Raw genomic sequence first — 20,591 nt, forward strand, 5'->3', positions numbered from 1 at the left:
TTAAAACTGATGAGACTTGGTAAGTTTGAATTGGGAACATCTGCAGCACGTCAGCCAGATTACAATGTGGGGGACGACATGTTTCCATTTTTAATGTGAGCTATTTAGTGTTAATAATAACAAAAGACATTCTCACCAGAGGTTGATTTTGTTTATTTACAAGAACTGGAAAAAGTTACGAGGGACAACCAGTGCAAATTCTGTACATAATTTCAGTTGCAGCATCATTTAGCTATATACACGAGAACTCAAACAGGATTGTGAAAACAACGTCATGCACGTAACAGTTCACAACACAGCAAAGGACACGGTGTCCATGTGTGATTTAGCTGTAATGCTGGGGCTGCTCATTATTCCACTGCGTTGTGAGAAATTGACACATGATCAGGCGTACGACAAAACAGGAGCCGTGACTCAGCTGACGCACCCTTGTGAACAACAAACAGAATGGGTCATGGGAAGTTTCTACAGCAAATGAGAACCAGATTCTTTTCTTTTGTGTAATAGTCTTAGTCCATACTGGCAAAACACCAAGGCAATATTCACACATTTCCCCTGACTAGAAAAGATGTGTAGAAGGGAATTTTTTTTTTTTAAAAAGGGGGGGGAACTGAAGTTGAAGGTAAAGTGCATAAAAGCTTAAAATTAAAAACGGGGAACATTTTTTAAAATTAAGAGTTACTCCACTAAAACTTGCAGCACACACAGCTTCATGTAGTGAGCAGCTGTCAGGTCAACTGTCCCTCCAGCTTTGTTCAACTATAGCAGACACACGCTTCTCGTACTCCCGTTTGTTCTCCTGGTACAGCTGAGCTGCCTGACTGTTCGCTGGACTGTTGGGGTTCGGCTCATCCAGCAGGGACTGTGGGGACAAGAGTTGGAAATATTCAACATTTCTCCTCAAACTTAAGTTTCTTGCACCTTGAAAGATGTTCAAAAGAATTCAGAGATGATTAAAAATCAACTGAACGTTTTTCTTTCAGTAAACCATTTGGGCGACAAAGTCTGACTTAAAGGGATAGTTCAGAGATTTGGAAGTGGGGTTCTGTGAAAGGTTATGAGCAGGGCTTAATTTGTAAACCGATCAATGCTGGAACGCAAAAAGCGGGCGATCCAGCGGGGGGGGGGGGGGGGGGAGGACTCCAGGAGAGGGTGCCCCCTCCCTAGAAAATGTTGAATAAATTAGATGCCATTCCCTGCATTTTAGCAAGTTGTTAAATATCTAAGTTTACATTTGTGAATGCTTTATTCAGTAACTATTAGGGAGCAACAACAGCTCTCTCCTTGTGTGTGAATACAGCAGCTCCACTTCTGTCAAGCATCCTACCCCCCCCCCCCCTCACAGTTCCAAGCTGAATTCAGTCCTGGGCGTTGTTGCTCCTGCTCCAATCTGATGGCCACTACCTTCAGGTGCTTCAATTCTCTGTTGTCCAACTAAGGACAATCCATCCATCAATGTATTTTATCAAAGTAAATTGAATTGTCTTTGACATTTCGATCGCCGTTATTTTGACAAATTAGCGTTGTCGTTTTGATACGTGACGTAATGCGAATTTTATACAAACATTTCTTGTATTTTTAATCAAAATTTTATTAATAGCCACTTAACTGTCAAATTGATTTGCAATTTAGCTGTGCTGTTTAATTATATTTGAGTTTTTTAATAAAAATGTGTGAGGACTGAACTTTTAGGGGCGGAGATTTGAGTTGAAGCAAAAGCTATCTGCAACAGGTAAGATATCGTTTGTAAATTTAAACTCACAAAACTCAATCTTTGAAGATCTAGAATATTCATTTAGGTTCATAAATTGAGACTTGTGAGATTGTGTCCTGAAGGAAAGGGATAAAATGACAATGACACATTCAACTTCTTTTTTTTTTTTTTTTACCTGGATAGATGTAAGAATAGATGACACATCATAAGTGGGACTCCAACGGTTCTGTAAAATGTCTAGACATATACTGCCATCTGCATAGACTAGACAAAAACAAAAAGTTTCAAAAATTACACACTGCTAATACCCACTGGTGACAGTATAATACAAACTCGTAACAACACTCTTACCATTTGGATGAAACATCTTGGAGACGAATCGTACTGTGGGCGGTTTGTTGGGATATTCTTCTGTGAATTCTACAATGAGTTTAAACGTACCTGAGATAAAAACAAGAGACAAAGGAGTTAAATTATGCGAGTTAATTTCCACAGTAGACAAAAATAAAACATTTTTGCTGTATTTACTTGACAGTAACATGATAGATCAAATTTCAGTTTCAATCTCTTTCTATTTCAGAGGTTTATAAAACAGATACAAAATGAACATAACAGTAACATTAATTATTAATGTTTAATGGGGTAATTTATTACAGACATTAAACTTAATGGCTGTGTTTTACAAGATACATACCATCCTCAAATGGAGTTCCTTCAGGGCTGCAAGATTAAAACAAGATGTATTTAGTTATGTTTCACACTTTTTGAGCAAATTTGTAAAGATGGATGCATTTCACGTTCTTACCCAAATATGACCGCGTTCCACACCATGATGTTGTTTTCAGACGGGGCACCACTGACACCAGCTGGAGGATCTTCTTGGAGCCTTTGGAGCCATAATAAAGTTATGATTATTGCGAAGTCTTTTATTCCACACAATAAGAAACTTGATTTGTTCAGTTTATAAAGAAAACGTGAAATTCTTCAACATCAGAATCTCTTGCTTACATTTAACCTCAATGTTTAAGCTCCCCATAAAATGCAAATCAGCATTTTCCTTCTCACAAATTCATAGAATTACCATCAATACACACAAAATCAGACCATATTAACTTTTTAAAAGTTTCTAAAGCATATCAGCATATCTTTTTCAGTGTCCCAAGTTTAAAGCATCTTTTTCACCTAACCTAGGTCATTCCTTTCTTAAACTGTCTCTCACAGCTGGAGACACAAAAATCACGACTTGTCTTCAAAATACTCTCCCATAAAGGGAGACCTTAAAATGTAGTTTGAAACGTTATAGAGAATCCCAAAGTAAACGGACTGGAAATATGGATTAATCACACAGGAAAACAGTGGAGCTCGTTTTTAAGTAAAGAAACATTATGCTATTTTGTGGACAAGATGTTCCTTAAAATCTGTTAAAATATTACTCTACAAAATGCAGACGCCGGTTTTATTTTATTTTTATTATTATTGTTCTTTTTTGTTGTTGTCGTTGTTCTTACCTCAGTGAATTTGCGTCGTTCTTCCAAGAACTACCGATCAAAAGAGGACTGGTAATGTTAAACCTCGCCTCAAAGTAAATAAGTACATTACCTACCCGGCTAGCCTGCTAACCTCAGTGGCACTCTGAGGTTTTCGACTCATATACGACACTATTTTACAAACATTATACGATTCCCAATGAGTGTTTTAAAACTGCACTTTACTATAAAGCTGGTTCTACTTGTTCACGGTAAAATATAAAGGTTAGCTTTGACGAGCCGACGTATGCTAGGCTAGCTAATGTTAGCTGTTTTGTCAAAACAGCTAACCAACGTTATCAGCATAATTTTTGACCGACTCACCGTTTAAAATCTCTCATTAGTCTCCTTCTAGCCGGTGTGGACATGGCTTAAGCTGTGAAATACTTATTGATAACACCACTATTTTGACGGGAACTTCTTGTACCCAAGCGATATTTTTGCAGGTACTGAATTTTATGAGAAGTTCACGGCGTCTTCTTGTCACCGATGCCGACGTTTTCCGTCGTTCTCCTGATAACCCCGAGGCCCGGGTTAGCCCTGATAGGTTTACAGGACGATACCATTCACTGACGGGGTCCACAAGCGTGAGGGGCGATTTAAAATAAGATTCTTGGCTTTCAAATGCTAATAAAAAATAAAAAATTTTGAACTAGTTATATTTGACCATTTGTTACAGGTTTTTTTCACAGGATGATGTATGTAACTATGTTTTGTTAGGCAATTTAAACTTTTTCCCCCCTTCAGGGTGAAACAATCGACGTCAAGAGGCGTGGCCACAGTGACGTAGTGTTTGTGCAGAACAGGATGAGGTCTTAGTGACAGGTGCGGTATGTCCCCACACGTGAGGCTGTTTCTGAGACCTCTAACCGGGTCATTTGGAGCAGTAATTCCTTTAGATGCTCAATAGTTTCACATTTATATACAAGTTTAAAATATCCCATTGTCATTTTGCTTCTACTTTGTGCCTCAACGTTTTTCAATAATTAATTCAAACTTTTATTTTCAAATAAATGTCTGGACTTTGTTCGTTTTCAGTAGTTTCCATAATTAATATTTAGGTATACATATAAACCATGCTTCAACTCATAAGCTATAAACGTGTCATTTGATCCATAGGTACTTAACTAGCAGACTGTATCAAATACGCAGTTTCCCTTTTTTAATAAAATTTAAAAATACCCAACTCTGGTTTTTATAAAGTCTTTAAGGATCAACAACCTAGTAGTTGAAAACTTAGGTGCTGTGTCAGGTGTTTGTTCCCTTAAAGAAAACAAAGACCTGACAAAGAACCTCAGTTTCTGTTCATCTGCCATGTTTGTTTTTAACCTTACGCTTCTTTGGTCTTTAAATTCTGATGCACAGCATCAGTTCATTATGGGGCCAAGGACTGGACAGAAAATGATCCAAAGATCAAATCAAACCTCTGAAAGGCCTTGAGAAATTCCAGAAAACTTCTGATCAAGGCCACCTAAAAAAACAAGTGTGCAGCAATAAAAAAAAAACAAACAAACAAAATAGCTTAGACCTTAACATTTGTAAAACTTCTTTAATACTTAATGAGTTACACTGAACGGATGAGTTGAATTTGTTAACGACTTTAAACAAAAAGTACTGTTGTTCTGGCAGTGCTTCCTTACAGACGCTTTAGTGCAGTTTTAGAACCTATGCAACACAAACTTGAACACGTTTCTCTATCAACACAAAAATGCACTCTGCTCACGTTTCACTTACAAGTTTGTCACTGATCCCCAGCAATGACCCTGCTGTTTTAAACAAGAGTAATGTCAAAACAATACTCCACCACTCAGTGGCTTTAAGGCGAATAAATGCTCTAATTGAAATTCAGGCAAAAAAAAAATACAGCCCGTCAACTGCGTCCTTGGGACTTTACGATCCGTGGTAAAGCAGCATGGAGCTGAAGAGGGTATTGTCATACATCTGCTCTGCTTTCACAGACCTCTGGTGCTCCACCTGGCTGCCTGCAGTGCTAATGATCTCAGGTGAGCGACTGTAGACGTGCTGATCAAGGAGCATTCCTGCCGTTTGGTTATTTGAGGTAAAATCCACACAGTGTCTGTCTCCTGCCACTGGAAAATAAAAGAGCATACATGTTTTAATCATAACCTACTTTTATACAGAACAGAGGCAGGGGATAAATCTTACTGGATTTTGTTTTGCACAATTCTTTAAGTAGGTTTAGCCATGAGCAGCCAATTATCAAAATGTTAAGGTCACTATGTGACTGGATTTCAACACTAGAAAAAAAAAACGCTCTGTAACCTTCTGGATTACGCATCGATCAATAAATTGCGAAATACGCCCAAGACCCTTATGTAACCCCTCACCTACCTGGAAAGTAGGTCACGTTCTGATCATAGGTCGTTTGCACAATTTTTGCTTTGTAATGACCCATTTCTGGTGCATTCATCAGAAAAAGGTTAACAGATTTACGTCATCTAAATCTCAACATGAAAAGCGGATCAAGTCAAGAGAAGTTGCATTAATAAATGGTATAAAAATTACATCTCAGTAGGGTTCATCTGAAATAACATTAAAAAAAACATTTAAACAAGAGCCAAGTTCTTTTAGAGGCCAAGATTTGACACAAATTCAAATACATCAAGAAATCAAAAGCCACCACATCACATTTATAAAAACTGTGCCACATTTAATGATTTCAACACATCACAGTTAAAACAAAGCTGAACCTGCTCACTAACCAACTGCTGTAGGTATTAAATATACACTCATTATCCACCATGAAAATATACACAACCCATCTTCAACATGAATTTGTACTAGAAAAAAAATCCCTTGGGTCTAAAAAAGAAGCAGGAAAATATTGTTCAACAAAGCTCAAGAAGTAAGGCATTTTGCATAATGTATGCAATCTTTCTTAAGCAGAAATGATTATAAAACAACAGATTTAAGCAATCGTACAAGGTGCACCATGACATATACACGTAAACCCCACCGGCTGCCTAAAAACAGCACAAACAATAAACATTCATTACAAACCAAAACATTTAAATTAAAAAAAGAGGAAACCCAAAGCTTATGCATCATCATTTCTTAATGTAGCAACAAACCAGAATCAGTCAGTTATTCCTTCTTTACAGGCTACATTCATGGATGCTTTGGCATCAAGTTGTTCTTGAATATTCAAGTTTAAAGGGCCCTGCACGCTCCATCCCAAGCCGCAAAACCAGCTCTCACTGACGTAGTCGCGTCATTTTGTTCTCGGAGCAGCTTCGCCCGCCCCTTCTCGACGCACGGCCCGGGTGGAACTTTTCCTCAAAAGGCGTATGCGCCAACTATTGTGTGTTTGTCAATGTGGTGTTTGCAGGTGCTCAGATATTCAGCTGAACGACTCTTCAAACACACTAAGACAATCAAACGGCCAAAAACTCCTGGGTGGAGATGGACCAGACACTGTCTGGAGGTGTATGGATGCTAATTTGTGGCCAAACGGCAGAGGCCGGGATGAAATGGAGGTCGTGGTGGGAAGAAACCCTGCGGTGACGTATACTGCAGAGGTTTCCCAGGTGGTCTGTGCCGTGTTTCATGTCTGACAAGTGTTGAAACCTGAACGACTGGCGACCACGAGTCAACTGTCGGCTTCAGATGGAGTACGCTGGACCCTTAAGTTAATGCATCAAGACACCCCTCCTAAGCATGTGTGTAAATCTAAGAGCCTGGCATTTTAACTTTGTATAAATGTCAAACAAACATAATGTAAAACTGGTACTTGACCTACTAAAACATTTATCAAACATTTATTTTTAACAGAAATACAAAACAGAGGTTTATTTGTTTTCTTTGCAGCTGCATAAATGTATTAAAGTTACATCTACCCCAAAAAGTTAAGTCTGTTAACTCGATAATGCTCAAATTCATTGACGTTCCCAAAAACAAAGAACTATGGAGATATTTTCAGGCGACCGTTTCCTTGAACACCGCAGAACTTTAAAAAGCACTTGCTAGGACAATTTAAACATTTTCACTGGGTATGCAAACACTGCTGTGAAATTGTGCAAAACAAAATCATTCTGTAATTATAAGCCCCAAAAAAACTGACAATTACATGGCTGTAATCTGTTGGACTAGAAGAATAGATTGAATATATAGCGATAGAACTACAAAAAACATTTTGGAACTTTTATCCATCCAAGTTTCATCAGTTACATGAAAAAGTATAAAATACACCACTCACTCTGACACATGGTTTTACAAACCCTCAAATATAGCTCGCCACCAAACCAAAAGTACTTCTTTGTGTGTATAACTTAAAAAGAAAAAATTAAAATAGTACAAATGAGTATATAATAAAAGTGTGCCTTTAAACAAGCCCTTCTACAGGTAAGCATAAGAATTAGTGCAGCGACAAGGAGTCTGCATTGACGCTACGGTGATGACTTCCAGCTCTTTAGTCGCAGGGCTCAACGTGTCCTGTGGACCCTGGTCCTCACACGGTTCCAGAGACCCCAGCCCCTGAGGCGGTGCAACCCCATTCAGCCCAAATGCAAAGCTTCCCTGCCCACCTGAGGTTACAGTCGCTGTCTCCATGTTCATGCTCTCCATCTGGGCGTCTTCGTTGCCACCTAGTGGCCCGTTCCCGTTCAGAAATTCAGGTGGCATGCACAGTCCTGCAGAGAGAGAGCTAAATCAGTCTTCTAAAGCAGAGTTTTTCAAAGTGGGGCCGCCAGGGGGCGCCCCAGAAAACTGAAGAAGATTAAAAAAAAAAAAAGCAAAAAGCTAAAATAGAAATAATAATAAAAATTTCCCACTAGGGCAATCTGTAGCTGTAATTTCCAGATAAACACGCTTGAGAGAGAGAGGTTAGATTTATTTTGTTTTGTTCTTCTGGTCAACAGTTTGTTGAAAAGTTGTTGTTTTTTCAGTGGGAATATGTTTAAAACATGTTAGTTAATAACATTTTTATGCTCAGCAGCTGTAATAATTGAATATAGTGAATAAAAGTTAAAACATTCTAAAAACTGATGTCTCTTTACATATTTTGTAGCACTGTTTGTGCGTTTGTTACGGGACCTGGGCCAGAAGTTAATGCTGTTTGGGGCCGTGGCATGGAAAGGTTTGGGAACTCCTGTAAAAGCACTTATGCTCCTCCAGTTTTTAAAGGGAGGGAAAAATGGAGCGTGAGATCGATAGGCGGATAGGTGCAGCATCTGAAGTGAAGCGGGCGCTGTACAGGTCTGTCGTGGTGAAGAGAGAGCTGAGTCAAAAGGCGAAGCTCTCAATTTACCGATCGATCTACGTTCCCACCTTCATCTATGGTCACGAGCTTTGGGTTGTGACCGAAAGAATGAGATCTCGGATACAAGTGGCCGAAACGAGTTTTCTCCGCAGGGTGTCTGGGCTCTCCCTTAGAGACAGGGTGAGAAGCTCGATCATCCGGAAGGGACTCGGAGTAGAGCCGCTGCTTCTCCATGTCGAGAGGAGCCAGTTGAGGTGGCTCGGGCATCTGTTTAGGATGCCTCCTGGACGCCTCCCTGGTGAGGTGTTCCGGACACGTCCCACCGGAAGGAGGCCCAGAGGAAGACCCAGGACATGCTGGAGGGACTATGTTTCTCGGCTGGCCTGGGAACGCCTCGGGATTCCCCCGGAAGAGCTGGCCCAAGTGGCTGGGGAGAGGGAAGTCTGGGCCTCCCTACTTAGGCTGCTACCCCCGCGACCCGACCCCGGATAAGCGGAAGAAAATGGATGGATGGATGGATTTAAAAATTGCTACAAAAAAAAAGAAAAGAAAAAAGAACTAATCACTGTGGCCAAGTGTTTGTTGAAATTAAACTCTTCATTTATTGAATCTGTTCATGTGAGGTGCCTTAAGATTATATATTTTTTCCTTTTGTCATAATTTCTTTGCACTGTCCTTATCAATTATTAAGTGTAAACGTATATTTCTATAACGCAGCCAACTTCTGAGTCACTAATGGCTTGTTATTTACAAACGCTCAAAAATATTCAGTTTTATTCATAAACACATGTCATTGTTTCTTTATGGTTAAAACTGAATTACTGAGTACAAATCAAACCTATATTTTTTAACATATCTCAAACTTCACAGCAACTGATTTGCTGCCCTGATGGTAAAAGTGTCAAATCCCATCTTTTTTTTTAACCCATGCCATTTTTAAAAGTACAACTGTTACAAGAAGCTTAGTTTGTTACAGAAAGAAGACAAAATAAAAAAGTTTAGAACAAAATATAATTAATTTGGATTTCGTTAAAGCCTTCATATAAGACAACTTAGCAAAAGAAGCTTTTTGCATTTAAAGATATTAACATGTTTCTTGTAAAAAAAGTACACAAAACAAACAAGATCAACTTTAAAGACCTACCGTTGGGTCTAGCCCTCTTCAATGGATTCGCCTCAATGCCGTCAAAAGACCTCTTTCTGTTGGGCACGCCATTCAAGAAGCTGCGTCCCTGGGTGGTGGGCAGAATGTGGCCCCCATTCTGGCTCAGGCCATTGAGAAAAGCCCTGTTATGGGACTGAGCCGTGTTTTGATGGAGGTTCTGGGCATTGGCGAGAATTTGAGCGCACTCCTGGAATCCCTGTGCGTGGGCCAGGTCAGCAGCCATCAGCCCACTGGCATTCCTCATGCTGCACAACAGGAAGGACGAGTGTCAGAAACGCTCACTGTACGTTGGGTTCACACTAAAACAAAATGAGACGAGCACACACGCACACACACACACACACTCTCACACAGGCGCACGGACAGACACATTAAGCAAGTATTCGCACATGGACATTCACAGGTGTAAAGAAATAACCTGCACTGCTCTACCCTTACACATCATTTCATCATCTTCATGAAGATGACGGCTGATCCCTTTTGGATCACTGGCTTCTCACAGAGAATCCAAATCATTTCTGTTTCCACTGTTAGGGAAACATATTTGCTGCAAAGTGACATGATTAGGACAACTGAAGCTTCTCCCCACGTAAGTCTGAGTATCCAAAGCAATCCATCGAACTGAAGACGATAAAGGAGTCGCTGAATCAAAAGATGTCTGCCGGTAGTTTGATGGTCGGGACAAAAGGCAACGTCAAGGAGAATCCTAAAGAAATCTTTATCGGTTGATGATGATGCTCAAGGATCTCCAAAGATGAATCTGAATTCCAGATGTGTTTATACGTAAGATGAATGTTTACTGAATGAGAAGAGTGCACTGAAAGTACTTGCTTCCTGATAAGTGAGGAAGGGAAGGCAGAGAATTCTTCAGAAACCTTCAGAAGACTCAGCATTGTCGCTGAGCGGACATCAGGATGTCGTTTCCTCAAACGATAATCCAGAAGACAAAGATACGACTAGAACAAGTCAAACTTGAGCTGCCAAGAGTTGAAATCCAGAAATCTTCTCTTCAAATGCGGAGAACTCTATAAACGCTTCTTACCGTAGGACAGATGCTTCCCCGTGTCTTTGCTTTTTTTAGTTTTACGGTCATTTTTCTTAAACTGGTACGCCTTACAAACAGTTGTGTTAATCATGTCCAATTGCAGCAAGAACAAAAAGATTTTCTGAATGAAATAATGAATGAGCAAACAGCGCCGTGCTTTACATTTGTTAAACCAATTTACACTGAAAGTTTCTGTAGCATGGAAGTAATGTCACAAGATTAAAACTACGTCAAAAACATTTTATTTAAAACTAATTCAACACCTTATGGTATGCACCAATTTACAGCAGAACAAAGTCTGATTATTAGTTGTAAATTATGAAAGAAGCATTGAACAAATTATCAAATGTCTTTTGGGGAATGTCTCCGCTTTCTGTGAGCCAACATGAAAACAACGCTGCTCTTGTTCCGAGTCTAAATATCATCACGCAGCAACGTGGGTTCTTCAACACAGTTACGTCTTTGTCAAAGAACTGGAACAACGAGCCCAACCTTCTACTTTTAATTAACACGTGAAATTAAAGCACGGACATTTAACTATCTGATGGATATTTTGAACAAAAGCCAAATATACTTGTGCTGCAGTATTGTCAATCTCTACTGTATTAAAAATAAATAAGTTATTTATAAAACCGATTCTGAACACTCATTAAAACCAGGTGACATTAACGTCCACACAATGAAACAGAATCTAAAGCACAGCCACTGTTGGGTCATTCATTTTGAATTAAAAAAAGCTCATTCTCTTCATTCTTCTCTAAACTGTTGTGCAAAACAAACGAAAGAAAAACATTTCAAGAGCTAGTGCACAAGATAAAACATTCTGTAATAATTATAAGATTTAAAACAAACAAAAAGATCACACAATAACTTGTTGCACATTACCCGACCCTTTCCAAATTAACGCTTCCAAGAAAGTTTTGACCCCCACCAATTATACAAATAAGATTATACTTGAACAACATCAAGGTAGATGGATCAGTCTCACACTAAGGAATACAAATTATACTATTTTTAAGCATTTAATTTTATGCACCATAAGTCCAGTGCAAATAAATAAAACTGACGATGCATAAATTACATCTAAATATAACTAATAAAAACAGAATAATTCAAAATTCCTGTTAAAATCACTGTTTTTTTTAAGGTTGTGTTGCAAAGTGTAAACTAGATACTAATGGGAGTCCAGTGGTTTAAGCCTCTGGATTCAAGAGTCTCGTTTTAAATCCAACCCAAACAAAACCATCTCCAAACCAGGATTCCTTTAACACTTTAAATCAAAACTTAACATTATAAAGATAACGTGGCAAAGAACAAAATGAAGAAAGTTTTAAAGACTGCCGAGTTACAACAGTAACATTTTATTTGGAGGAAATATTCAAACCAGTGAGTGAAATGTTTTAAACTGATACTTTCAAATGTTTCGTACAAAACTGTTTGCATTAATTATCCTCATTAAAATTAAATAACTGAATTAAAGTGATTTCCTTGTTTACATTACCCTTAAAACTCTAACCAGTATTCCTTCAGTGAGACCTAACATCAACAAAAAAACACCGATCCAATAAATTGGATCACCGATGAGTCATGTTTGAATGGTTATTTGTAAAAAGAGGAAGCGTTAATTTTTCGTAAATGCCTGGTATGCTTTGCTTTTCAGTCCTAAGCACACAGTATGCATCTTCTCTAACTACTGTCTGACCTTCCAGAGGCAGCCTAGAAGTCATGCTAAATGTTGACATGGGACTCACGTGATTTAACCTGTCCATATAAAGGACTCCTATGGTTAGTTCAAAAAACAAATCATTAAAAAAAAAAGAAAACAAAAAGGCTAAAGTACAGGAACAATCATGGATAATAAGCAAAGCATGCAGGTCTAAAAACAAAAAACTTCAGTTTTGATTCATAATAAAAACCTAGCATTAAAACCAATCACCGCAAGAAATACCTCAACAGTTTGCCAGTGTGTAGATAGGAAGCGATAGTGAGAACACTCAATGCCACAACAGTGCGGCTATCCCAGGGAACGGGGCAGACTCAGCAGTGTCTATTCTCCCCCTTTCTAGGATTACTCGAAAAAACCAAGTCATTTCCAATTCAATGGCTGCAAAACATTCAGATGTACGGTTCTGGTTTTGTTAGCAGTACAGCAAACGTTTCTTTTTTTGCAACTTATTGTCACTTTCATAAAGGTAAAGGTGACAAAGATTAGAAGTCAAAACAGACTATGATAGTAAATATATATAAGGGTTAATACTGTGACATACAAAAGAAAACATTTCTGTGTAGAAAGTAACATTTCTGGTACAGTGAAATGACAGTGAATAACCATTGCAACAGGATGATGTTAGCATTAAACAGGTCAGAACATGATGCTATGCAGAGTTAACTCTTCTCACTCAACTTCTCTGAACATGTCTGCTCTGCTCGTCACTACAAGCCTCCATAAATGTCCTACCTGCAGCTAGCTTTCTACTGGACCACCTGAACAGTTTGAGGCTCATGACAAACAAGGACTAAACCTATGCAAGGGTTTTTTTTTTTTAATGTTTCTTTGTTTAAAACAATTTTTATAACGTTTCTAATATTCTAGTTTCAAGGCTATTTAAAAAGTATTATTCCATTGGTAAATATTTTTTACATAAATACCAGTAAGTGATATTTGTGTTTAAAAATCACCAGAAGTTGTTCCGTTTTTGGGACTGAGACGAATAAATCTTATTTGGAAGGACATAAAGCTCTGAAACATTGTTATAAATTTAAAAAACGTCACATTTTGAGTTTATATGCAGAGATGAAGAAATGTGGGGAAAGTGAGACCTTTACTGAGAAGAGCACGACACTGGTCCATTCTTGTCCCGTTCAGATAAACTGGTCTTTTACAGAGCTGCTGCAGAGCAGAAAGGTGCAATGCAAGAAAACTGTATTCCTGTGAAGCAGCAGAAAATGTTGCAAATAAATGTGTATCTCAAAGAAAAGGAAACGTGAAGCTATTGAAAGAGCTCTTGCTTTTATATTTATGTTCCAGATGACTTCTTGCAAAGGTTAAAAAAGGCATAAAAGCACGACTCCAAATATTTTAATACTGTATCCAAAGGGTGACTTGTCAAGACCCAGAATCAAGAATCGGGAGTTTCAATATGATCCGATGAAATTGTGCGGGTTATTTTAATGAGTCAAAGGATTTAATTCTTACAATTTCTTCTTCTTGTATTCTTTTTCCAGCAGCAAAAGATCCAGTGCACAAGCTTTAAGGGAATCGGTGAACATTTCTGCAAAATGTTTACTATTTACGAGTGCTGGATTATTTCTTCCATGAATTCCCAAGTCAGGAAGGTTTGATGCAGAGTTTGAGGTGAAGTTAAGCTCAGCAGAAGAAGTGAAACTGACAACACAAAGAAAATGGGATAAATGATGACGAGGCGAAGAAAGGAAGTTTGCAGAAAGGTGCAAGATCCAAACCACCTTTGTTGATGTGTCTTACAGACGGCTGAGAAACTGAAAACAAGAATAAACCATGAATTTATGCAGGCAGGAAAAGCAAACGCTGGAAGAAAATCTGATCCAACAATGAGCTGAAAAGAAAACTAAATTTGAGATGAAAGAAACTGGTGTATTACTCTTTTGAAAAACTGATAACTATTTTAAATATTTGAAGTTTTTTGTGCTGAATTTAACAAAAGAAAAAAAAATGCATCAGAAATTAAAACAAATTTTGTAAGCTGAAGTTCTGACTGCCCCGTTACAACTTCATTGATTTAAAGTAGTTTATTTATTAAATATCTTTTATGTCTATAACAACAAAGTGAGTGATAAAAGCTGAAAATATAAAATCTATTTTATAGCCATCACATAAATTAGTGATTATCTTTTCCTTAACATTTAACTTTGTTAAAAGTTTATTCTTGGTGGTGTAAATATGGTAAAAATTAAATTATGTTCTTGGTTTGTTTTTGTCTTCTCACATAAACAAACACTAAACTGCTTTTGTTTTGTAATGAAAAGGTAGAAAACTACAACGATTTTAGAAAAACTTAAATATACTAAATATTTTCTTTTTAAGTATGTATTGTATTTAAATATCTGGCAGTATGATGTTTCTTATATATTTTGAAGCATAACTAAAGAATAGGTTGGTTATTTGTTTTAAAAACAGAAATATTAGTCGTTTTTTTTCTCTCGTCAGTTTTAAGTGATTTTGTCATGAGCCTCATTCCCACCTTGTGTGCTTCAGTTTCCCTCCCGGTTCTGAATCATAAACTAAACCAAAAAGCTTCAAGAAACAGAACAGATAATAAACTAAACTTAAGAACATGTGACCTGCAGGGGAAAAGGAAATCACATCATTTCAATCTTCAGTAAAATTCATCAGTGGATAACCAAATGCACAGAATGTTGGTTCAACAAGAAATAAAGGCTCCGTTTACGTCTGAATACAATCAGTTGAGTCCGTTTGGTGAAACAACCACAGCAACCAGGGGGTTCAATTTACTAAAAATCAAACTTCATCTAAATGTCCTGATCATAGTGTCTCAGTTACTTGGATTACACGAATACAAAGAATAATACTTGCACTTTAATGCACAGTAACTTCCTCCTTGCGTATACTTTTGTCACTAGGCAAGAGGCTCACTAAAACGTTCTCACAACCCTTTAAGGTTAGAAATACACGTTTGTTTTCTTCTCTGTGACTAAACCAAATGTCATTAGATTATATTGAGGTTGTCAAAAATAGATTCTTTGCTTTCATTACAAGTGCCTAAAAAGATCAAACTCACAGTCAATCTTTCACGTCGGTGTTTACTTTCTTCACTCGTAGCCTTAAATGAACTCAACATTCAACAAACGAGCTACACACAATTAACTGTACAGCTGGACCCCCCTGGGAGCTTTGGGTTTCTGTAACGCCACAATTACGCACATTTAAGGCAGACAGTTTGTTGCAGAAAATGAAACTGCGTGGGAAACCTTTTACAACGGGGAGGAAATAGTTAATCTGAGGTGTGTTCACGTTTGGTAATCCATTTGACCTGAAGAAGATCCAGTTTGGATTGAAACAATGGCAATAAACCAGTCCTGTTCGGGGACTAGTGTGCAGGTTTTTCTTCAGTAACCCACAGAAACAGTAAATCTATCACACCAACTAACAATAAACATTGGGGATGCACGATATTATCGGCATGGTATCGGTATATATTAGCGTTAAAGTTAAATATCGGACATTTCATTAAAATTACTCACCGATATCAAAGACGCTGTTTTTGTATTTCAACCCAGTGACAGGGATGCCTGCAGCGGCAGCACAATATGATGACGTCACGCACGCCTACCTGATCTGATCACGGCGGAAAAGAAGAAGTCAAAATGTCGGCGTGTGGAAGGTTTTTTTTCATTGAGGATGTCGGATTCCGAAGATATTTGGACTACGTTGAGCCTCGCTACATCGTCCCCAGTCTGAGATCATTTCTGGCGTCATTGAGAAGCTAACAGCCGATAGCACGACTTGTTGGGTGAGTTTTACCACAGACATTTGGAGGTTGTGTTAGCCCCGTTAGCATGATTCATCTTACGGCACAATGGATAGACAAAAACTTTCAACTTAAAAAGTCTGTCCTTCATGCACAGAGGATCCCACACTGCAGCTAGGAACCTGGAACAAGCCTCCACAAGTGAGACAGCATCGCAGGTGACTAATGCTAATCAATAACATTTAACACTTTTCATTTAATATAAGTCAAAGTGCTATGCATATCATATGGCTGTTAATGAATATATGTCACCAGCTCTTACAGCTGTTGCACAATTTTTGTAGCAAATGAGCTTAAATAAGAGGCCTATGTTCTGACAAAGGAAAGTGTATTAAAAATATCGGTATCAGCCAAATAAGTTTTAACATATCGGCCCAAAAATCCAATATTGTGCATCCCTACTATTTTGGTGTTTAAGAGTTAAAACAGTGAAAACTTGCACAAAATTACCACTTTCACATGGAACACAACAAGATTGTGGCAGCAGGGAAGGGAACTCTCAGGCTGCTGAGGTGGTTTGCAGGATCTAAGAGTTTAATCACTGACTGCGTGTTCATCTAATGGTTTTATGCAGAAAAAATAAGGCGTGTCCTTGTTTGTGCTTCAGGTGCCATCAGTCGCAAAATACTTTCCATAACTGATCCTGGCACAAGAAAAAACAACCGCCAACTACAACAGGTGTGGCTTGTTTTTACAGCTCAGGAAAATCATAAAGGAGCTTATCTACACTTTGACAACTGGAAAACAAGAGAGCTCTTTGTTTCACAAGCTGGATGAGTGTAGAAGGTGCCGATCAGGAAAGTAGACTTTAAGAACGGGACGTTTCAAATCTTTAAAAAAAAATGGCGCAACATTTTCATTGTGTGCAACAAACAACCTGCAGCCTCTCAGATCGACTGTCGAAGTGCTTCAGATAAAGAAGCAAATGTGCATTTGGTCATCCAGTTAATGCAAGACCCTAGCCAAAACAAACGTTAAATAAAACCACATTGTAGTTTTAACAAACATCATGCAATAAGGCCTAATAAGTAATAAACAGCATATTTTGCATTAAGTTGTCCTTATGTTTGTGTAATAATTGGGCTAAACTGGCAATGCTAATCATTAAAACCCAAAGTTGATCTACTTTTACAAAAATGTACCCTCAAATTACAAAAAATAAGTCACGCTGTCGTTTTATAGCGCCAAGTTTACTGATTAGCGTCTTTCAATTTATTACAAATTACCTGCTAATATTACACACAGAGGACAACTTTATGCCAATTGTTGCAATTTAAAACAACAATTTCAGAGATTAAACAGAATATCTCACATTTCCAAGGGAACACCACCAACTTTTTTTTCTTCTTCAAATCAGTTTATGAAAAACACTAGAAATATTTAGAAAATCGACTATAAAAAGGTATTTTATATTGAAACACTTATTGAGCATTCTGCCAACTCCAAATTGCTTTCAGATTAGCTAAATTACTTAATCTTTGTGGATTACATTCAATGCAAACCGACAGCAGCATGGGGTCAGATTTTCTGTCTGGTGTAAATTTTAGCACGAGATAAAACACACTGTAGAATTAATTTGTGTTTTATTGAACGGATCATTACAAAATGGCAAATTCTACATTCATTACAAGCCATCTCGTAAATATACGTCTACATTGAAACATTTTAAAACACCTAAACTGGTTTAATCTCAATAGTAAAATCGAGCAGCTTTATTTAACTAATATGGGTCACTAATAGTACAACATATTGTTTGTAATGTTCCACTTTTCATAAATTCTGTCAAAATCTTTTCTCCCATCTGCACAACTAATTTGCAAATAGTCTGATTTGTCGCATATCTTTATTTCTTAAAGCTCAGTGCTGCTCTGAAATTAAAACTTGATGGGGATCCCTTGGAAAGGTGCAACTGAAATGTTGAAAATTAAAGAGGAAAAGAAATGTGGACACAAGACTGATCGCAGGACTTACTCAGCTTTCGCTCCCTGAATCAAGAGAGCGTGGATGCACTCCAGACTGCCCGCTCGAGCAGCCTTGTGGATGGGCGTCTCGCCCACATAGTCCTGAGTGATAACAAGAACAGCTTTATGAGCCAAAACACTTCTGTTTGAGACACTGAAACTATTTTTTAATCTATTTTCTCTCTAACTCTCTCTCCCCTCTTGTATTTCCAAGGACAAGCTTCAGAAGTTACCACAGGGTGTGACTGGGGCTGAACTTTTTACCAAGACATCACAACCGCCCACACACACCAGTGCAGTTACATTATCTGAGAGCAAACGGAGGTGGGGGAAAAACACCAAAACGACCGCCTGTAACCACAGTCTAATGTAGGCCACTCGAAGACTCTGCTACTCTGCGGTCTGACATCACAAATCCAAAATAAACTGAGTTTTCTTAGCAGTATCTGGTAATTTAAAAAAAAAAAAGCTCAAAAATGTCAAAAGGATGAAGAGATCAGAGCGCCTTCATGATGACGACAATACGTTATGTCATTGTGACCTACTAATCCAATCTCTTACAGTAGTGCAGCAGAGCATAAAATATAACCCCATAGCCCGAGTCCAAGCATGAAATCCCATCAGCAGCAGCAGGAGGACAAAGCCTACACACTCGTGTGGCAGATAATGTGACACTAACATGAATGTAGGTCAAGTGTAGGAGTAAGTCACAGTACTGTCAGGATAATAATCTAAAGTTAGTATGATCCTCTTTGATGGGATCATCTAAGCTCATTCTCACTTCTGCGCTGCTCTTTTCATTCGCTGTCAACCAGTTGGATAAAACAAGGTAAAATGTTTGCATCTTGTTTAATGTCGAGTCACAAATACTCCGCAGATGTTTTAAAACGGGCCACTCTTACAAAGTCACACCCCCCGAAAAAGACCATCTTTACAGGAAATACTAGCAAGAGACCGTCCTTGAAGAAACTAAACTGTCTAGGAGAGAGATCAAGAGAGAGTGTGCAGATTGTCCTACCTGTTTGTTAATATCTGCACCCGCTTGAAGTAGCCATAACAAACATTCAGGGTGGCCCCCAAAGGCAGCAATGTGAGTGGGTGTCTGGGCAAACCTGGAGGTAACAGAGTTCACACCACAGCCCACCTGGACCAGACGCATAACACACTCCAGCTGTGGAGACAAAGATGGTTTGGGGAGATTCATTCAGGGCAGGTATGGACAAGTGAGACAAAAAATGTTACTTGAGCCAGTCTTAAAGAAGGTTTTGCAATGTCTGTGCAAAGGGTTGGCCTGCCATTTCCATTAGATGTAGCTGATGTAGTGTTTGTGGTTTAATAAACATTAATTGTGCTCAAAAATGCCTCCTGGCTTTGCTAACGGAAGATAAAAAGCAGGTAGTGCGAATTAAATTTAGCTAACATGACGTTTACAATCGTTAATGAATATATGTTACTTACTGTCCATTTATTCGTTTTTGTTTCAGTGCAGAGTTTCGTTACTTATTACTTAAACACGCGGTGATGCACTCCAGATAAACTAAAAACTAAATGTTAGCTAGAAGCATCTTTCTTCACCTAGCTATAGCTGCGTGTTTAGTCGCGCGCACCGAGCAGGAAATGGCCGAGTCGAGGCTGATGTCGGAAGGCGCCGACGCTCATTCCGGAGTCTGTTTTACCGAAATATCCATTAAACAGGCCAGTCAGACGGTTTAGTCGTACCTTTCCGAAATGAGCGGCCCAGTGTAGAGGCGTCCAGCCGTAGAAGGTGTCCTCAACTGTGAGGTCAGCCGGGTTCGAGGTGCACTGAAGGAGGGAGCACAAGGCACCGACGTCTCCATCCCTGCAGGCTCGATGGAGCGGGAAGCGGCTGTTTAAGACCTCCTCACTCGAAAATCCAGACTCCACTCCAACAGACATTGTAGCAAAATATTATATAAACAGATAAATGTTAGCAGGCTACTTCAGAAAAGACAATAAAATACCTATCTATCGCCGAACTACGCTTTGAGGGGGTGATTGTTGAGGACACGCGCGCCACCCTGACTACAGAGGCTTTCTGCCTGACAACAAAGCACAGAGCAGAGCACGCGCCGGAGTGAAACTGGAGAAGCTCAGGGAGAGCTGGAAACTCTGGAGTGGAGTTTTTGCGCCGAAGTGAAAATAGAGAAGCTCAGGGAGAGCTGGAAACTCTGGACTGGATTTTCACATCACACAGAAAAATTGTACTTTTATTACAGGGATCGCGAACTAGCAGAGGGCAGAGAATATATTAGTATATATATGTACAGGTGCTGGTCATGAAATTAGAATATCATGAAAAAGTTGATTTATTTCAGTAATTCCATTCAAAAAGTGAAACTTGTATATATATTCATTCATTACACACAGACTGAAATATTTCAAATGTTTATTTCTTTTAATGTTGATGATTATA

At 38.6% G+C, this 20,591-nt stretch overlaps 2 protein-coding genes across 2 annotated transcripts; both read right to left on the reverse strand.

The window, feature by feature from the left end:
- Nucleotides 1-132: 132 nt before the first annotated feature.
- ube2al (ubiquitin conjugating enzyme E2 A, like) lies at nt 133-3,817 on the reverse strand. The gene is made up of 6 exons (XM_037686515.1): nt 3,565-3,817; nt 2,520-2,600; nt 2,409-2,434; nt 2,066-2,155; nt 1,890-1,978; nt 133-862 (listed from the first exon to the last, which is right to left on the reverse strand). Exons 1-6 carry the CDS (start codon nt 3,606-3,608, stop codon nt 734-736), a joined length of 459 nt encoding a protein of 152 aa, XP_037542443.1. The 5' UTR covers nt 3,609-3,817; the 3' UTR covers nt 133-733.
- Nucleotides 3,818-4,862: 1,045 nt separating this feature from the next.
- Nucleotides 4,863-20,231, reverse strand: ankrd10b (ankyrin repeat domain 10b). The gene is made up of 6 exons (XM_037687032.1): nt 19,877-20,231; nt 19,176-19,328; nt 18,168-18,259; nt 9,603-9,868; nt 7,785-7,889; nt 4,863-5,330 (listed from the first exon to the last, which is right to left on the reverse strand). Exons 1-6 carry the CDS (start codon nt 20,072-20,074, stop codon nt 5,131-5,133), a joined length of 1,014 nt encoding a protein of 337 aa, XP_037542960.1. The 5' UTR covers nt 20,075-20,231; the 3' UTR covers nt 4,863-5,130.
- Nucleotides 20,232-20,591: the final 360 nt, after the last annotated feature.

Source organism: Nematolebias whitei, chromosome 13, assembly GCF_014905685.2.
Source record: "Nematolebias whitei isolate Nwh7 chromosome 13, NemWhi1, whole genome shotgun sequence".
Lineage (NCBI taxonomy): Eukaryota > Metazoa > Chordata > Actinopteri > Cyprinodontiformes > Rivulidae > Nematolebias > Nematolebias whitei.